At 43.2% G+C, this 20,529-nt stretch overlaps 1 protein-coding gene across 1 annotated transcript in view; it reads left to right on the top strand.

Annotated features, from left to right (window-relative positions):
• Nucleotides 1-20,529, top strand: part of LOC133663150 (TBC1 domain family member 8) — a 43,605-nt gene that overhangs the window by 15,270 nt on the left and 7,806 nt on the right. The window contains exons 6-14 of the mRNA XM_062067401.1: nt 1,613-1,853; nt 4,568-4,775; nt 4,851-5,048; nt 7,270-7,404; nt 11,236-11,386; nt 11,443-11,657; nt 12,919-13,036; nt 19,073-19,358; nt 19,432-19,522. Of these exons, the coding sequence (XP_061923385.1) occupies nt 1,613-1,853; nt 4,568-4,775; nt 4,851-5,048; nt 7,270-7,404; nt 11,236-11,386; nt 11,443-11,657; nt 12,919-13,036; nt 19,073-19,358; nt 19,432-19,522 (1,643 nt within the window). The remainder of the gene's footprint in view (nt 1-1,612; nt 1,854-4,567; nt 4,776-4,850; nt 5,049-7,269; nt 7,405-11,235; nt 11,387-11,442; nt 11,658-12,918; nt 13,037-19,072; nt 19,359-19,431; nt 19,523-20,529) is intronic.

The raw sequence follows: 20,529 nt of genomic DNA, 5'->3' as shown, positions 1-20,529 counted from the left end.
GTCAGGGCGTTGAGAGGATCTAGTTTGGTGGCTGCAGGATTAGGTCTCTGCTTTTTGAAGATGACATAGTCCTGATTGTTTCATCTGGCCAGGATCTTCAGCTCTTATTGGATCAGTTTGCAGCCGAGTGTGAAGCGACTGGGATGAAAAACAGCGCCTCCGATTCCGAGTCCATGGTTCTCGCCTGGAAAAGATTAAGATTAAAGATTAAAGATTAAAGTACCAATGATTGTCACACACACACTAGATGTGGTGAAATGTGTCCTCTGCATTTGACCCATCCCCTTGGGGAGCAGTGGGCAGCAGCGGCGCCGCGCTTGGGAATCATTTTGGTGATTTAACCCCCAACTCCAACCCTTGATGCTGAGTGCCAAGCAGGGAGGAAACGGGTCCCATTTTTATAGTCTTTGGTATGACTCGGCTGGGATTTGAACTACAACCTACCGATCTCAGGGCGGACACTCTAACCACTAGGCCACTGAGGGTAGAGTGCCATCTCCGGGTTGGGGACGAGATCTTTCACTAGGTGGAGGAATTAAAGTATCTTGGGGTCTTGTTCACGCGTGAGGGAAGAGTGGATCGTAAGATTGACAGGTGGATCGGTGCGGCGTCTGATGACCCTGTATCGGTCCGTGGTGTTGAAGAAGGAGCTGAGCCGGAAGTCAAAGCTCTCAATTTACCAGTTGATCTATGTTCCTATTCTGACATATGGTCATGAGCTTGGGTACAAGCGGCCAAAATGAGTTTCCTAGAGTTAGGGTGAGAAGCTCTGTCATCCGGGAGGAGATCAGAGTATAGACACTGCTCCTCCACATGGAGAGGAGCCGGATGAGGTGGTTCAGGCATCTGCTCAGGGTGCCACCCGAACGCCTCCCTGAGGAGGTGTTTAGGGCATGTCCGACCGGTAGGAGGCCACGGGGAAGACCTAGGACAGGTTGGAGAGACTATGTCTCCCAGCTGGCCTGGGAACGCCTCAGGATCCCCCGGGAGGAGCTGGACCAAGTTGCTGTGGAAAGAAAACGTGGAGTTAGGCTGCTGCGACCCACTTTGAATACGCGGTACAAGATGGATGGCACAAAAGTTTGAGTGCCCACAGCTCTGCCTGCATCCTCCGATCATTTGTGGCAACTCTAGGGTACTTTGAACGGCTGCCAGCGTCTTCCGATTTGTGGCTACACCAAGGCAAGGCTCGCTCCAATCTACAGATGTTACGCTGATTTCTAATAGGTCGATATCTTCAACGTCCTCGACTGAAAGGGAGGCACGCGGCACTCCTCTTCTCCCAAGAGTCCGTCCTCTGTCCAGCAACAACCGCACTGTCAGGACACCCGAAATCTTGTCAATTCTCTTGAGAGGTAAGTTGATCAATTCCATTGTTTAGATTTCGGAGAGCAATGCAGAAAGAGGCTCCAAGAAAGTTAAGAGAAAATCAAGAAGCCAGCAGGAGAGACAGTGGAGAGGGAGAGGGAAAGTGTCCGCCTTCGCTGAGTGCCAGAGAGAAAAGGATTCCTATCGATCACATGGCGTTGTACTCCTTCCTGCTGGGCAAACTAGTACCAGTACTCCTTCCAATAATACTACATCAGTCACACGGCTTTCTACTCCATTGCAGTCAAGTTCGTCATTCCCTGGGCGGAGGTGACGCGTCTGGAGCGGATCTCCGGCGGCTTCATGACAGACGCCATCAGGGTGAGCACGCGTCGGCGGCAGAGAGACTTCTCCATGTTCCTGAACCTGGACGAGGCCTACGGCGTGGTGGGCCAGCTGGCAGACATCGCTCTCAGACGGCTGCTGGACAGCGAAGGTCTGGAGCTGGACCGAGTTCTGCAGCAGCCGGCACGCATCACCAAGAGGTCGCTAGTCCCTTTTCTCAGGGTTATTGTGAAATACTGGCTGGAACATTCCGGATCGTCTAGATCAGGGGGTCCAAGCTTTTTCCACTGGGGGGCGCACATGCGGTGGCAATTTTGATATCTTTCATTTATAAAACCACAATACAATAAATATATATTTTTAACCCTTAGGGCTGGCTCCCCACATGTTTTGTCCCGGGGACCCTCAAGGGTCTCAGTCATTAAAATGTTAAAACATTTTTTTGTCAGGGCTTAAATCTCTAGAACCTTTTTCACCAAGTACCACCCTAGAAAAAACTAGACTCTCCAAATACCAACATTTAAATACAGTAGCGTAGTAGGCCTAATATTCATTAAAAACAGGACAGAGGTTTTATTTAACAAGTATTTGTATTATTGTTGTCCACTGTAACATTACAGTTTGAACAGTAACACTGTGTTTGTATATAGGAAAATAATACGCTATACTTTATTCAAGTGATTATTTGGCGGACCACTAGATCCACCCTGCGCACGTGCACGTACCACTAGTGGTGCACGTACCACTAGTGGTGCACGTACCACTAGTGTAGTGGTGCACGTACCACCAGTGGTGCATGCACCACTAGTGGTGCACGTGGCACTAGTGGTCCACGTACCACTAGTGTAGTGGTGCACGTACCACTAGTGGTGCACGTACCACTAGTGGTGCACGTACCACTAGTGTAGTGGTGCACGTACCACTAGTGGTGCACGTACCACTAGTGGTGCACGTACCACTAGTGGTGCACGTACCACTAGTGGTGCACGTACCACTAGTGTAGTGGTGCACGTACCACTAGTGGTGCACGTACCACTAGTGGTACACGTACCACTAGTGTAGTGGTGCACGTACCACTAGTGGTGCACGTACCACTAGTGGTGCACGTACCACTAGTGTAGTGGTGCACGTACCACTAGTGGTGCACGTACCACTAGTGGTACACGTACCACTAGTGTAGTGGTGCACGTACCACTAGTGGTGCACGTACCACTAGTGGTGCACGTACCACTAGTGTAGTGGTGCATGTACCACTAGTGGTGCACGTACCACTAGTGGTGCACGTACCACTAGTGGTGCACGTACCACTAGTGTAGTGGTGCACGTACCACTAGTGGTGCACGTACCACTAGTGTAGTGGTGCATGTACCACTAGTTAAATGGTAAATGGGTTATACTTATATAGCGCTTTTCTACCTTCAAGGTACTCAAAGCGCTTTGACACTATTTCCACATTCACCCATTCACACACACATTCACACACTGATGGCGGGTGCTGCCATGCAAGGCCCTAACCCCGACCCATCACGAGCAAGGGTGAAGTGTCTTGCTCAAGGACACAACGGACGTGACGAGGTTGGTAGAAGGTGGGGATTGAACCAGGAACCCTCAGGTTGCTGGCATGGCCACTCTCCCAACTGCGCCACGCCGTCCCCTAGTTGTGCACATACCACTAGTGGTGCACATACCACTAATGGTGCACGTACCACTAGTGGTGCACATACCACTAGTGTAGTGGTGCACGTACCACTAGTGGTGCACGTACCACTAGTGGTGCACGTACCACTAGTGTAGTGGTGCACGTACCACTAGTGTAGTGGTGCACATACCACTAGTGGTGCACGTACCACTAGTGGTGCACATACCACTAGTGGTGCACGTACCACTAGTGGTGCACATACCACTAGTGTAGTGGTGCACTTACCACTAGTGGTGCACATACCACTAGTGTAGTGGTGCACATACCACTAGTGGTGCACGTACCACTAGTGTAGTGGTGCACATACCACTAGTGGTGCACGTACCACTAGTGGTGCACGTACCACTAGTGTAGTGGTGCACTTACCACTAGTGGTGCACGTACCACTAGTGGTGCACGTACCACTAGTGGTGCATGTACCACTAGTGGTGCACGTGGCACTAGTGGTCCACGTACCACTAGTGTAGTGGTGCACGTACCACTAGTGGTGCACGTACCGCAGATTGTGAACTGCTGCTCTAGATCAACTTCAGATCTATTTGTCCACATAAAGTTGAAATTGTTTTAGTTTTATGTCCTTTTTGTTAAAGAAAACCCCGTTTTTTATGACAAACACACAGAATTTGCAATTTTTTACCCCCAAAAATTTTTCAAAGTGTAATATTTGATGTCAAGTAATTGGAGCCCCAAATAGGTCAATAATTTATATATAAAAAAAGTGGACTCATTATTTTTGAGTTATGACAGTTTTAAAGAAAATCCCACTCAAAATTCTCAGGGATCCAAAAGAGTCCCACTCATAAACGTGTTAAAAATTAGAAACACGTTATTTATTTGTTATTACTTTCAACCCATAAACCGCTAGATCAACTTCAGATTTATCCTTGGAATATAAGTTTTTATTATATTTTTGTTTGTTTGTTTTATGCCCTTTTTGTCATAAAAAGTTAATTTTTTATGACAAATACAAAATGTGCAATATTTTTGCCCCAAAAACATTTCAAAGTGTAATATTTGATGTGAAGTAATTGGAGCCTTAAATATGTCAATCATTCATAACAACAATTCACCTGTTTTCTCTTTTATTACACTTTTTATGTTGTTTTTTTAACTAGTATTTTTAGAATGTGTTGGAGGATGCTCCAAAAGAACCCCACCCCTGGCCTATGCACTCTCTCTGGCGGAGGTAACAGAACAATGCGGTCCTCTCTGCAGGGTTCTGGAGGAGCAGGCCCTGAGGGAGTACGTGTTGGCTCTGTTCCGCCTCCCTCGCAGCGAAAGGCTCCACGAGGTGGCGCCGTGCGCGGCGTGGACGCCTCACGCCCGCTGCCACACGGCGGGCACGCTGTACACCACCGACAACTACCTGTGCTTCAGCAGCCACGAGGAGGGCCAGTGTCTCCTGCTCCTCCCCCTCTACGAGGTCACCTTCTTGTCATTAACATCTTCATTCAACGCTAATAACCTGAAATAACAAGAACATTTCCATCCCTCCCAGGTGTTGTCGGTGGAGAAGGCGGAGAGCAGCCAGCTGCTACCTGATCCCATCATAGTGAGCGTGCGCTCCAAGAAGGCCTTCCAGCTCATCCAGCTGCAGGAGAGAGAGCACCTGGTGGAGAGTCTCACCTGTCGACTCAGGTCTCTGCAGCTCAAACAGTCCACCTTCCGCTGGGGCGCACACAACAGGACCGCCTCGGTACGTGTCCACCGTCTTGTCCACCGTCTTGTCCACCTTCATGTCCACCTTCATATCCACCTTCATGTCCACCTTCATGTCCACCTTCATGTCCACCTTCATGTCCACCTTCATGTCCACCGTCATGTCCACCTTCATGTCCACCTTCATGTCCACCTTCATGTCCACAGTCATGTCCACCGTCATGTCCACCGTCATGTCCACCGTCATGTCCACCGTCATGTCCACCGTCATGTCCACCGTCATGTCCACCGTCATGTCCACCGTCATGTCCACCTTCATGTCCACCGTCTTGTCCACCGTCATGTCCACCGTCATGTCCACCGTCATGTCCACCGTCATGTCCACCGTCATGTCCACCGTCATGTCCACCGTCATGTCCACCGTCATGTCCACCGTCTTGTCCACCGTCATGTCCACCGTCATGTCCACCGTCATGTCCACCGTCTTGTCCACCGTCTTGTCCACCGTCATGTCCACCGTCATGTCCACCGTCATGTCCACCGTCATGTCCACCGTCTTGTCCACCGTCATGTCCACCTTCATGTCCACCGTCATGTCTACCGTCATGTCCACCTTCATGTCCACCGTCATGTCCACCGTCATGTCCACCGTCATGTCCACCGTCATGTCCACCGTCATGTCCACCGTCATGTCCACCTTCATGTCCACCTTCATGTCCACCGTCATGTCCACCGTCATGTCCACCGTCATGTCCACCGTCATGTCCACCGTCATGTCCACCGTCATGTCCACCGTCATGTCCACCATCATGTCCACCGTCTTGTCCACCGTCATGTCCACCGTCATGTCCACCGTCATGTCCACCGTCTTGTCCACCGTCTTGTCCACCGTCATGTCCACCGTCATGTCCACCGTCATGTCCACCGTCATGTCCACCGTCTTGTCCACCTTCATGTCCACCGTCATGTCCACCGTCATGTCCACCGTCATGTCCACCGTCTTGTCCACCGTCATGTCCACCGTCATGTCCACCGTCATGTCCACCGTCTTGTCCACCGTCTTGTCCACCGTCATGTCCACCGTCATGTCCACCGTCATGTCCACCGTCATGTCCACCGTCTTGTCCACCTTCATGTCCACCGTCATGGCACCGTCATGTCCACCGTCATGTCCACCGTCATGTCCACCGTCTTGTCCACCGTCATGTCCACCGTCATGTCCACCGTCATGTCCACCGTCTTGTCCACCGTCATGTCCACCGTCATGTCCACCGTCTTGTCCACCGTCATGTCCACCGTCATGTCCACCGTCATGTCCACCGTCTTGTCCACCGTCATGTCCACCGTCATGTCCACCGTCATGTCCACCTTCATGTCCACCTTCATGTCCACCGTCATGTCCACCGTCATGTCCACCGTCATGTCCACCGTCATGTCCACCGTCATGTCCACCGTCATGTCCACCGTCTTGTCCACCGTCTTGTCCACCGTCATGTCCACCGTCATGTCCCCCGTCATGTCCACCGTCATGTCCACCATGTCCACCGTCATGTCCACCGTCTTGTCCACCGTCTTGTCCACCGTCATGTCCACCGTCTTGTCCACCGTCTTGTCCACCGTCATGTCCACCGTCATGTCCACCGTCTTGTCCACCGTCTTGTCCACCGTCATGTCCACCGTCATGTCCACCGTCATGTCCACCGTCTTGTCCACCGTCTTGTCCACCGTCATGTCCACCGTCATGTCCACCGTCTTGTCCACCGTCTTGTCCACCGTCATGTCCACCGTCATGTCCACCGTCTTGTCCACCGTCTTGTCCACCGTCATGTCCACCGTCATGTCCACCGTCATGTCCACCGTCATGTCCACCGTCATGTCCACCGTCATGTCCACCGTCTTGTCCACCGTCTTGTCCACCGTCATGTCCACCGTCTTGTCCACCGTCATGTCCACCGTCATGTCCACCGTCATGTCCACCGTCTTGTCCACCGTCTTGTCCACCGTCATGTCCACCGTCATGTCCACCGTCTTGTCCATCGTCATGTCCACCGTCATGTCCACCGTCATGTCCACCGTCATGTCCACCGTCATGTCCACCGTCTTGTCCATCGTCATGTCCACCGTCATGTCCACCGTCATGTCCACCGTCTTGTCCACCGTCATGTCCACCGTCATGTCCACCGTCATGTCCACCGTCATGTCCACCGTCATGTCCACCGTCATGTCGGCTGCTTTTAGCGCTTTGGTTTGCTCCACAGAGCTGCTCCTACTACACCTTCTACTACCATGAGGATGAGGATGAGGAGGAGGTGGAGGAGCAGGTTCTCCGCAACACCGTCAACAGCCAGGCCCTCATCACTGCCTTCCAGCACGCTAGCAACAACAACAACAAGGTACTTTCACTCATTCATCTTCCTTTATTCCAACAACATACGTTCACTCATTCATTCTTTCATCTTCTTTTATTTCAACAACATACTTTCATTCATTCATTCATTCATCTTCCTTTATTTGAACAAGGTACTTTCACTCATTCATGCATTCATCTTCCTTTATTTCAACAAGGTACTTTCATTCATTCATTCATTAATTCTCCTTTATTTAAACAAGGTACTTAATTCATTCATTCATTCATTTATTAATTTATTCATTCATTGTCCTTAATTTGAACAAGGTACTTTCATTCATTCATTCATTTTCATTCATTCAAACAAGGAACTTTCATTCATTTTCCTTCATTTTCCTTCATTTTTTAACACTGTACTTTTATTCATTTATTAATTCATTCATTTTCCTTTTTTTAAACAACGTACTTTCCATCATTCATTCATTTTCCTTCACTTAAACCGTACTTTAATTAATTAATTAATTAATTAATTAATTTATTAATTCATTTATTCATTCATTCATTTTCCTTTATTCCAACAAGGTACTTTCATTGATTCATTTTCTTTTATATGAACAAGGTACTTTACCTCATTCATTCATTCATTCATTCAAGGTACTTTCATTCATTAATTTTCATTCCCTCTTCCTTTAAACAAGGTATTTTCATTCATTCACTCATTTTCTTTTATATAAACAAGGTACTTCAACTCATTCATTCATTCTTCTTTATTTAAACAAGGTACTTTAATTCATTCATTCATTTTCCTTCATTTAAATAAAGTAGTTTCTCTGATAACATGATGAACTTTTTTATGTGAAGTGAAGTGAAGTGAATTACATTTATATAGCGCTTTTTCTCAAGTGACTCAAAGCGCTTTACATAGTGAAACCCAATATCTAAGTTACATTCAAACCAGTGTGGGTGGCACTGGGAGCAGGTGGGTAAAGTGTCTTGCCCAAGGACACAACGGAAGTGACTAGGATGGCGGAAGCGGGGATCGAACCTGCAACCCTCAAGTTGCTGGCACGGCCGCTCTACCAACCGAGCTATACCGCCGTGATGAATGTTTGAATATTCATAAGCAGATAAAAGAGGAAAGGTCACCTGAGCAGGTCTTGGGGTTTTTCCAAAGGGGCCGTAGTCAAACCCATGTGGTCTGTAAAGGATGCAAGGCAAGAGCGCTAACACCACACCACGCTCACCCTTTAGAGCACTGCAGAAAAGAGTTCTTCTCACTTGTTTACATTTTCTTACACTTTATGAAACATTTCTTGCATATTTTTAAGAGCTTCTTGTTACATTTACAAATCATTCCTGAGACAATACAAAAGTGTTGCTCTTATAGTATTATTATTTTAGTACTTATAGTATTACTATTATTATTATTTTTTTAGTACTTATAGTATTATATATATATTTTTTTTTTAGTACTTATAGTATTATTATTATTATTTTTTTTTTAGTACTTATAGTATTTTTTAAAAAATTTTTTTAGTACTTATAGAATTATTATTATTTTAGTACTTCTTTGCTTCTGGAGCAGAAGAACATAGACAACAACTTTTTCCACCCAGCAAGACAAAACACATTTTGTGTGTTTGTTCAGAACATTTTGTGTGTTTGTTGAGAACATTTTGTGTGTTTGTTGAGAACATTTTGTGTGTTTGTTCAGAACATTTTGAATGTTTGTTCAGAACATTTTGTGTGTTTGTTGAGAACATTTTGTGTGTTTGTTCAGAACATTTTGTGTGTTTGTTGAGAACATTTTGTGTGTTTGTTGAGAACATTTTGTGTGTTTGTTGAGAACATTTTGTGTGTTTGTTCGGAACATGTTGTGTCTTTGTTCAGAACATTTGGGATGTTTGTTGAGAAAATTTTGTGTGTTTGTTCAGAACATTTTGAATGTTTGTTCAGATCATTTTGTGTGTTTGTTGAGAACATTTTGTGTGTTTGTTCAGAACATTTTGTGTGTTTGTTGAGAACATTTTGTGTGTTTGTTCAGAACATTTTGAATGTTTGTTCAGAACATTTTGTGTTTGTTGAGAACATTTTGTGTGTTTGTTGAGAACATTTTGTGTGTTTGTTCAGAACATTTTGAATGTTTGTTCAGAACATTTTGTGTTTGTTGAGAACATTTTGTGTGTTTGTTGAGAACATTTTGTGTGTTTGTTGAGAACATTTTGTGTGTTTGTTCAGAACATTTTGTGTGTTTGTTGAGAACATTTTGTGTGTTTGTTCAGAACATTTTGTGTGTTTGTTCAGAACATGTTGTGTCTTTGTTCAGAACATTTGGGATGTTTGTTGAGAACATTTTGTGTGTTTGTTGAGAACATTTTGTGTGTTTGTTCAGAACATTTTGTGTGTTTGTTGAGAACATTTTGTGTGTTTGTTCAGAACATTTTGTGTGTTTGTTCAGAACATTTTGTGTGTTTGTTCAGAACATTTTGTGTGTTTGTTGAGAACATTTTGTGTGTTTGTTCAGAACATTTTGTGTGTTTGTTGAGAACATTTTGTGTGTTTGTTGAGAACATTTTGTGTGTTTGTTGAGAACATTTTGTGTGTTTGTTCAGAACATGTTGTGTCTTTGTTCAGAACATTTGGGATGTTTGTTGAGAAAATGTTGTGTGTTTGTTCAGAACATTTTGAATGTTTGTTCAGAACATTTTGTGTGTTTGTTGAGAACATTTTGTGTGTTTGTTCAGAACATTTTGTGTGTTTGTTGAGAACATTTTGTGTGTTTGTTCAGAACATTTTGAATGTTTGTTCAGAACATTTTGTGTTTGTTGAGAACATTTTGTGTGTTTGTTGAGAACATTTTGTGTGTTTGTTGAGAACATTTTGTGTGTTTGTTCAGAACATTTTGAATGTTTGTTCAGAACATTTTGTGTTTGTTGAGAACATTTTGTGTGTTTGTTGAGAACATTTTGTGTGTTTGTTGAGAACATTTTGTGTGTTTGTTGAGAACATTTTGTGTGTTTGTTGAGAACATTTTGTGTGTTTGTTCAGAACATTTTGTGTGTTTGTTGAGAACATTTTGTGTGTTTGTTCAGAACATTTTGTGTGTTTGTTCAGAGCATGTTGTGTCTTTGTTCAGAACATTTGGGATGTTTGTTGAGAACATTTTGTGTGTTTGTTGAGAACATTTTGTGTGTTTGTTCAGAACATTTTGTGTGTTTGTTGAGAACATTTTGTGTGTTTGTTCAGAACATTTTGTGTGTTTGTTCAGAACATTTTGTGTGTTTGTTGAGAACATTTTGTGTGTTTGTTGAGAACATTTTGTGTGTTTGTTGAGAACATGTGTCTTTGTTCAGAACATTTGGGATGTTTGTTGAGAAAATTTTGTGTGTTTGTTCAGAACATTTTGAATGTTTGTTCAGAACATTTTGAATGTTTGTTCAGAACATTTTGTGTGTTTGTTCAGAACATTTTGTGTTTGTTGAGAACATTTTGTGTGTTTGTTGAGAACATTTTGTGTGTTTGTTCAGAACATTTTGAATGTTTGTTCAGAACATTTTGTGTTTGTTGAGAACATTTTGTGTGTTTGTTGAGAACATTTTGTGTGTTTGTTCAGAACATTTTGTGTGTTTGTTGAGAACATTTTGTGTGTTTGTTCAGAACATTTTGTGTGTTTGTTCAGAACATGTTGTGTCTTTGTTCAGAACATTTGGGATGTTTGTTGAGAACATTTTGTGTGTTTGTTGAGAACATTTTGTGTGTTTGTTCAGAACATGTTGTGTCTTTGTTCAGAACATTTGGGATGTTTGTTGAGAACATTTTGTGTGTTTGTTGAGAACATTTTGTGTGTTTGTTGAGAACATTTTGTGTGTTTGTTCAGAACACTGAGGCAGCAAAGGAGCGGCTGTGGGAAGAACATTTCATGGAGTTCGGCCGTGGCGTCCACATGTTCCGCACCGAGAAGGTCCAGAGGCTGGTTGCCATGGGGATACCCGAGTCTCTGCGGGGCGAGCTGTGGATGACGCTGTCAGGTAACATGAAGAAACATTAAAGGACGCCATGGACGTTGACTTTGACACTCCGACAGACGCCACCTCCGACTTGGAGGCCCACCAGGGTTACTACGCCAGCCTGGTGCACAAGTCCATGGGTCAGAGCAGCTTGGCCACCGAGGAGATCGAGCGAGACCTCCACCGCTCCCTGCCGGACCATCCCGCCTTCCAGAACCCCACCGGCATCGCGGCGCTCAGACGCGTTCTCACGGCCTACGCTCACCGCAACCCCAAGATCGGGTACTGCCAGGTATTACCAGGAGGAGTTCTGGGAAAGTATTGACTGGACTGGAACGTCCAAAGTCCAAATGTTTTTTTGTTATATACAATAAATAACCTTCAATAAAAGAAAAACATATTTTTTTAACATACATATATATATATATATTGTTGCGTTTGACCAGCGTTCCTCCAATGGGGAATTCAAATTGCTAGTCTCTCCCAGATTCTTTTTATGGCAATAAGCTGATGTTTATATTCAATCACCAGGCAGTAGTTGGTATTTTGTGGTTTATTCTCCAAGCTTAGAGGACAAACGTGAGACCAACCCAGTACACCAGCGTTCCCTCGCCCAGTCTAGATCGGTCTTCCCTCAAACCCCCGGAAGTCCCGTGATCTTCCCTCTGTCCCTCGCCCCCACTCCCGTTGTTTAGACTACTCCGAGTTATCTCTACTCTGACACATTCCAATCTAGAAGGCCGACACCTTACTATGAGACTCAAAAGAAGGAAGAATACTAGCTATTCTTTATATGACTATAGGAGTTTAGAAAGAAGTAACACTTAAATATGGATATGATTCTGATCTGCTTCCAACAATATATATATATATATATATATATATATATATATATATATATATATATATATATATATATATATATATATATATATATATATATATATATATATATATATATATATATATATATATATATATATATATATATATATATATATATATATATATATATATATATATATATATGTATGTATGTATGTATGTATGTATGTATGTATGTACATATATATATATATATGTATGTATATATATCTACTGTATGTACACATATGTGTGTGTGTGTATCAATCAATCAATCAATCAATGTTTATTTATATAGCCCTAAATCACAAGTGTCTCAAAGGGCTGTACAAGCCACAACGACATCCTCGGTACAGAGCCCACATACGGGCAAGGAAAAACTCACCCCAGTGGGACGTCGGTGAATGACTATGAGAAACCTTGGAGAGGACCGCATATGTGGGTAACCCCCCCCCTCTAGGGGAGACCGAAAGCAACGGATGTCGAGTGGGTCTGACATAACATTGTGAAAGACAATGTTACACCCATAACGTTGTGTGTATATATATACACACGTTATGGGTGGTCCTGAGGACTTCGGAGGTTCCACTTCAGCGCATGTTAGTGTCTAAATGATCAGGTGTTAATGTCTGACATGTGTGATGTAGTCCATGAACATCAAGTGTTGATGTTTGACATGTGTGATGTAGTCCATGAACATCCTGGCCTCGGTGCTGCTGCTCTACGCCAAAGAAGAAGAAGCCTTCTGGCTGCTGGTGACCGTCTGTGAGCGCATGCTGCCTGACTACTTCAACCGCCGCGTCATAGGTGAGAAAACCAGCATCTTCCTAATCATACTTATAATAATCATAATAATAACCATAACAATAATAATCGTCATCATAATAATCGTAATCACAATAATCAGTCATCATAATCATCATAGTCGTAATCGTATTAATAATCACAGTAATCGTAATAATCATAATAGTCATAATCTTAATCATAATAATAACCATAACAATGATAATCATAATAATCATAATTGTAATCACAATAATCATAATTATAATCATAATTAGAGATGTCCGATAATATCGGTCTGCCGATATTATCGGCCGATAAATGCGTTAAAATGTAATATCGGAAATTATCGGTATCGTTTTTTTTATTATCAGTATCGTTTTCATTTTTTTATTTTTTTTTATTTTTTATTAAATCCACATAAAAAACACAAGATACACTTACAATTAGTGCACCAACCCACCCCATTCACACTCATTCACACAAAAGGGTTGTTTCTTTCTGTTATTAATATTCTGCTTCCTACATTATATATCAATACAGTCTGCAAGGGATACAGTCCGTAAGCACACATGATTGTGCGTGCTGCTGGTCCACTAATAATACTAACCTTTAACAGTTAATTTTACACATTTTCATTCATTACTAGTTTCTATGTAACTAGGGATGTCCGATATTATCGGCCTGCCGATATTATCGGCCGATAAATGCGTTAAAATGTAATATCGGGAATTATCTGTATCGTTTTTATTTATTTTTTATTTTTTTATTTTTATTAAATCAACATAAAAAACACAAAATACACTTACAATTAGTGCACTAACCCAAAAAACCTCCCTCCCCCCATTTCTTTCTGTTATCAATATTCTGGTTCCTACATTATATATCAATATATATCAATACAGTCTGCAAGGGATACAGTCCGTAAGCACACATGATTGTGCGTGCTGCTGCTCCACTAATAGTACTAACCTTTAACAGTTAATTTTACACATTTTCATTAATTACTAGTTTCTATGTAACTGTTTTTATATTGTTTTACTTTCTTTTTTATTCAAGAAAATGTTTTAAATGTATTTATCTTATTTTATTTGATTCATTTTTTCAAAAAGTACCTTATCATCACCATACCTGGTTGTCCAAATTAGGCATAATAATGTGTTAATTCCACAACTGTATATATCGGTTGATATCGGTATCAGTAATTAAGGAGTTGGACAATATCGGCATATCGGATACCGGCAAAAAGCCATTATCGGACATCCCTAATCATAATCATCATAATCATAATAGTCGTAATTGTATTAATAATCACAGTAATCATAATAATCATAATAGTCATAATCTTAATCATAATAAGAGTCATAATAATAATAATAATAACCATAACAATGATAATCATAATACTCATAATAATCATAATCGTAATCACAATAATCATAGTCATAATCATAATTATAATCATAATCATCATAGTTGTAATCGTATTAATAATCACAATAATCATAATCATAACAGTCATTGTCAAGTTATGTCTTGTTTGTTTGTTTTCTCCCCTAACTTGAAAAGGGTTTGGACTTCTTGACCAGGAGTTACACTGAGACTTCACTTTGTTTCAATGCAATGATGAGACAAATCTCTGTTTCTCCTTTTATTTTGGACTAGATTGTCTCTTTTTTTGCATCAAATAGTTACAAGGTGGAAAACCTTTGGGAATACAAATACAAAAGCAATTAGGGACCAATATAAACAAATGACAATAAACCATTTTTTAAAGTAAAAGTGTTTCCAAAAGTACATATTAGTGATGGGTCCGGCAACACCCGTGCATCGGCGCATGCGTCCAGCTCATAGAGCGATACCCTGTGTCGGTGCGCGTACCGCTTTTAGAAAGTCACGTGACCGATCATGAGCTGTTTTGGTCACGTGACCGATCATGAGCTGTTTTGGTCACGTGACCGATACGCAGGCCCGGCCCTAACCAATCTGACGCCCTAGGCAAGATTTTAGGTGGCGCCCCCCCCACGTCGGCAGTGAAGTGTATATACTCACAAGAAACCGAATAGCTTTGTCTTTGACCTTTTTTTTACTTAAAGAAAGCAAATTAACTATCAGAATAGTTAACAATATAAAAAAAAAAAGAATAAATAAATGAATACAAAAATAAAAAATGAATATATGAAATACAATATTTTTTACATACATAACCACAAAATAAAACGTGTCAACAAGTTGCATAAAATAAATTAAAAATACAAAATAAATAAGGCACTGCACAAAACAAGATATCAAACCAGTATGACTTTAACAACTATATTACAAAAAAAGGGGATCTTACAGAGTTCTCTATTTGTGCTTTTTAATATTGCATTAACTAGAATGACTTACAAATGACTGTACACCAGGGAGTACTGTAATTACCTAACGTTACATTATTATTTACCATAATAATTTAGCCCCCCCCCCCCACAATATTAACCCGACGTTAAAACAGAACTAGCTATTTATTGATTAGCAATTGCCGAATCATGTAACATTAGCTTAATGCCAAAAAGCCAGGTTACTATCACATTCTGTAACAGACAAATCATTTCATGTAGGCTAACGTTACCTCCCTGCTACCTCTGTCTTTTTCTCGTTTCTCCTCTTCTTTTCTCTTTTTTCTTCCCTGGGCACCTGACAGTTTTGGCCGTTTTGACATCTTGTGTTGATTTTTTGATGTGGTGACGTCCAAAAAGAGTCATGATACGGGAAGGGAGGGGGCGCACCGTGTGGGGGGGCGTAATGTTGTAAGAAATAATATTTCTATTAAATAGGCTTTACTTTGCATTTTATTTAACGTGGGATTATTTTTTGTATTTAGAAATAATAGTACCAACTTTTTTTTATTATTATTTTTTTTTCTCCAACATTTGTGGCACTGGCTTGGCGCCCCCTGATGGACGGCGCCCTTAGCATTTGCCTATACGGCCTATGCCACGGGCCGGCCCTGCCGATACGCCAACTGTGTCGCCTCCTCTGTGCCCTGTGAGCAACGTTCCCTCTAAGGTGCGCGCCCGCGCAATTGCACACTGCTCAAGCGTCCTCTGCGCACAGCAAATATATGCCGCGCACCAAATCAAACCCCATCTGAATTCTAAACAAAATAAACACATTTATTCTGTGTCATTTTGCAATGCAACTCTGAGTGACCGTGACAACAAGCGGCCCTGACGGTGCTCGTCAACACCGTTCAATTATTGTAACGTCTATGGAGATGCTTCGAGGACAGCAATTATATCCATCACTTTATTGAGCAAAACTGTTTATATTCGGACATAACCACACCAGAAACATGAGTCAAAAACTTCTATCTGGAAAAACTAGTCATTTTCTGCCGTACAAACCAGGCCAAAACCAACTTGTCATCTGTCACCAACACGCATACCACTAAGCCACTGGTGCGTTTATGGCCACACAAAAAGTCGGACAACTCAAACACCACACAAAGTTGCACTATGACTCCTCAGTCATACGTGTGCTTATTTTACTGTCATTTATTATTCATGTTAATGTATTGATATTAATCATGGAATGCTGTTACTAGAGCAGTGTTTTTCAACCTTTTTTGAGCCAAGGCACATTTCTTTCATTGAAAAAATGCGGAGGCACACCACCAGCAGAAATCTTTAAAAAACTATACTCAGGTGACAGTAAAAAGACGTTGTCGCAATTGTTGGATATGACTTTAAACCATAACCAAGCATGCATCAATATAGCTCTTGTCTCAAAGTAGGTGTACTGTCACCACCTGTCACATCACGCCGTGACTTATTTTGAGTTTTTTTGCTGTTTTCCTTTATGTAGTGTTTTAGTTCTTGTCTTGCGCACCTATTTTGGTGGCTTCGTGTCTTTTTTTGGTATTTTCCTGTAGCGGTTTCATGTCTTCCTTTGAGCGATATTCCCCGCATCTACTTTGTTTTAGCAATCAAGAATAGTTCAGTTGTTTTCATCCTTCTTTGTGGGAACATTGTTGATTGTCATGTCGGTTTCAAATGTACATTGTGGACGCCGTCTTCACTCCACAGTAAGTCTTTGCTGTCGTCCAGCATTCTGTTTTTGTTTACTTTGTAGCCAGTTCCGTTTTAGTTTCGTTCTGCATAGCCTTCCCTAAGCTTCAATGCCTTTTCTTAGGGGCACTCACCTTTTGTTTACTTTTGGTTTAAGCATTAGACACCTTTTTACCTGCACGCTGCCTCCCGCTGTTTCCGACATCTACAAAACAATGAGCTACCGGCTGCCACCTACTGATATGGAAAAGTATTACACGGTTACTCTGCCGAGCTCCAGACAGCACCGATCATCAACAACAACACATCATTTGCAGACTATAATTACTGCTTTGCAAAAAATATTTTTAACCCAAATAGGTGAAATTAGATAGTCTCCCACGGCACACCAGACTGTATCTCTAGTGTCGCGGCACAGTGGTTGAAAAACACTGTACTAGAGAATACAGGAATGCACACTTCATCCTATGCTTACATTTCATTGTGCAACATGAGGATGTTTGAGGGCAACTAAATGTGATCTCTGAAAGGGGTACAAATGATTTCCAAAGCAGGACCCCCACCCAGACATATTGTGCAATACTAATCCATAGCTTATGAAAAACAAGATTTCTTTTATTTTCATTACAAGTGAGCCAAATCACTAATACCGTATTTCCTTGAATTGGCGCCGGGAATATGGTATTCGCATGCCTCGAATTACAGCCGGGTCAAACTCGTTTCGCAAAATAATTAGCGCATGCTTGGCACTTCCGCCGGGTCAAATATGAGTCATTAAATGACTCCCGCCTCCTGGTGGTAGAGGGCGCTAGTGATCCTTCTTGCGACTGCTGGTACTGCAGAGGACCGGTGCTGCAGAAGAAGACAACCGGCAGCAAGAGTGTGCAGCCATTGTTTGCTTGGACTTTTAACCTGGAGAATTACATATCTAAAATAAAACAATTTTCTGAACTGGACTTTCAATCGAAACAGGAGGTAATACTTAAAAGGAAGATCTCCATCGAGACAGAGAGACTTTTAAAACTGAAGAAAGATAAGGAAGACTTCTATATCGATGCTTTTCTTCAAAAGAAGCTGGCATGGACTCATTTCTACTTAAAGGTAAGACAATAATAACGCTTTTTTTTAATCAAATGTGCTTTTCGTAATAAGGTAAGCTCCGGAGTTAGAAGAGGTTTTAAAATAATTAGCGCATGCTTGGCCATCCCGCAGGCTTCTGGTAAGCGCCGGGGTGACAGGAGGTTTTAAATTAATTAGCGCCCCTGCGGCTATTCAAGGAAATACGGTATTAGAAAATAATCTCATGAAAATGACTCTTCTCATTTGAGTGTTATTATAAAAGATTGGTTTGAGACGGGTGTGCTGCTGGTGATGTTGCTCACATGTGCGCCACTGAATGCTCAGGGAGTTTTTGTGTTGGCTCACACCCATGAACAATTGGAGGGCACATCGCCTGTGAGCGTCTCTTTTCTACAGCCGGAGAAATAATAACTAAGAGAAATCGTCTAAAATTGAATACGTTGGAAAAACTGGGTTTTTCCCCCAAGTACTTGAGCTGGTCTGAGGAGGTTGTCATTCCCTTTGGCTGGACTGCACGCTTCCACGCCTCACCTAGGGGTGGGTACACAATTCCATACTTTTAAAGGCACCGACCAAATTCCGTCTGCGCTACCGTGCGTCCATTCATGTCAAATTCAACGCTGCCATATTGCCGTACCTTTTGTTGCACGGGATGTTGCTAGTTTTAACACCAACAAAGCAAGTATGCTTGGTAGGAAAGTCTTTCAAAATGCGTTAGCGTGATGCTAATTTACATTGGGTTTACCATAGACAGGCTACTATTAGCATTAGCGGGTTTACATGGCGAGTTGAACAATGTGTTAATGAAAACTACAGCTAAGATGAATGTCACAATCAAACAGATGGTGTGTTAACAGCCCACTACTTACAGTGTACACACTTTGTAGGGCGCAACAACCCGCCACAAATAAATGAATGTACGACAACGCAGGAGCCCAAGTGGATCAGTCGGTGTTCGAGCAGCTGATCCGCGAGCGCCTTCCTGAGCTGGCCGAGCACTTCCCCGACCTGTCCACGCTGTCCTCGGTCTCGCTGTCCTGGTTCCTCACCATCTTCGTCAGCGTCATGCCATTCCACAGCGCCGTCTGCGTGGTGGACTGCTTCTTCTTCCACGGCATCAAGGCCATCTTCCAGCTGGGCCTGGCCGTGCTGGAGGCCACCTGCGAGCTGCTGTGTGGCAGCGGTGACGACGGACACGCCCTCATGGTCCTCACCGGGTGTGTTGGCGCACAGGAGACCCTCACAGTCCACCTTCAGGGGGTCTCAACCTTTGCTTTTGCCGCCTTGCAGTTTTCTGGAGCACGTCGGCCGTGAGGATTCATCCTCTCAACCTCCCGCGGACCAAGTCCACGTGACTCGGCTCATCAACGACGCCCTCCAAGTGAGTCCGCTGCCTACAGCCGCAGCTAATAGTAGAAGGAGGTTGCCTACAGCCGCAGCTAATAGTAGGAGGTTGCCTACAGCCGCAGCTAAAAGTAGAAGGAGGTTGCCTACAGCCGCAGCTAATAGTAGGAGGTTGCCTACAGCCGCAGCTAAAAGTAGAAGGAGGTTGCCTACAGCCGCAGCTAATAGTAGAAGGAGGTTGCCTACAGCCGCAGCTAATAGTAGAAGGAGGTTGCCTACAGCCGCAGCTAATAGTAGAAGGAGGTTGCCTACAGCCGCAGCTAATAGTGGAAGGAGGTTGCCTACAGCCGCAGCTAATAGTAGAAGGAGGTTGCCTACAGCCGCAGCTAATAGTAGGAGGTTGCCTACAGCCGCAGCTAAAAGTAGAAGGAGGTTGCCTACAGCCGCAGCTAATAGTAGAAGGAGGTTGCCTACAGCCGCAGCTAATAGTAGAAGGAGGTTGCCTACAGCCGCAGCTAATAGTAGAAGGAGGTTGCCTACAGCCGCAGCTAATAGTGGAAGGAGGTTGCCTACAGCCGCAGCTAATAGTAGAAGGAGGTTGCCTACAGCCGCAGCTAATAGTAGAAGGAGGTTGCCTATAGAGGAGGTTGCCTACAGCCGCAGCTAATAGTAGAAGGAGGTTGCCTACAGCCGCAGCTAATAGTAGAAGGTTGCCTACAGCCGCAGCTAGTAGTAGAAGGAGGTTGCCTACAGCCGCAGCTAGTAGTAGAAGGAGGTTGCCTACAGCCGCAGCTAGTAGTAGAAGGAGGTTGCCTACAGCCGCAGCTAATAGTAGAAGGAGGTTGCCTACAGCCGCAGCTAATAGTGGAAGGGGTTGCCTACAGCCGCAGCTAATAGTAGAAGGAGGTTGCCTACAGCCGTAGCTAATAGTAGAAGGAGGTTGCCTACAGCCGTAGCTAATAGTAGAAGGAGGTTGCCTACAGCCGTAGCTAATAGTAGAAGGAGGTTGCCTACAGCCGCAGCTAATAGTAGAAGGAGGTTGCC

This window comes from Entelurus aequoreus, linkage group LG13 (assembly GCF_033978785.1).
Source record: "Entelurus aequoreus isolate RoL-2023_Sb linkage group LG13, RoL_Eaeq_v1.1, whole genome shotgun sequence".
NCBI lineage: Eukaryota > Metazoa > Chordata > Actinopteri > Syngnathiformes > Syngnathidae > Entelurus > Entelurus aequoreus.
Note: the sequence above shows the minus strand (reverse complement) of the source record. Positions and strands in the feature narration are given on the sequence as shown.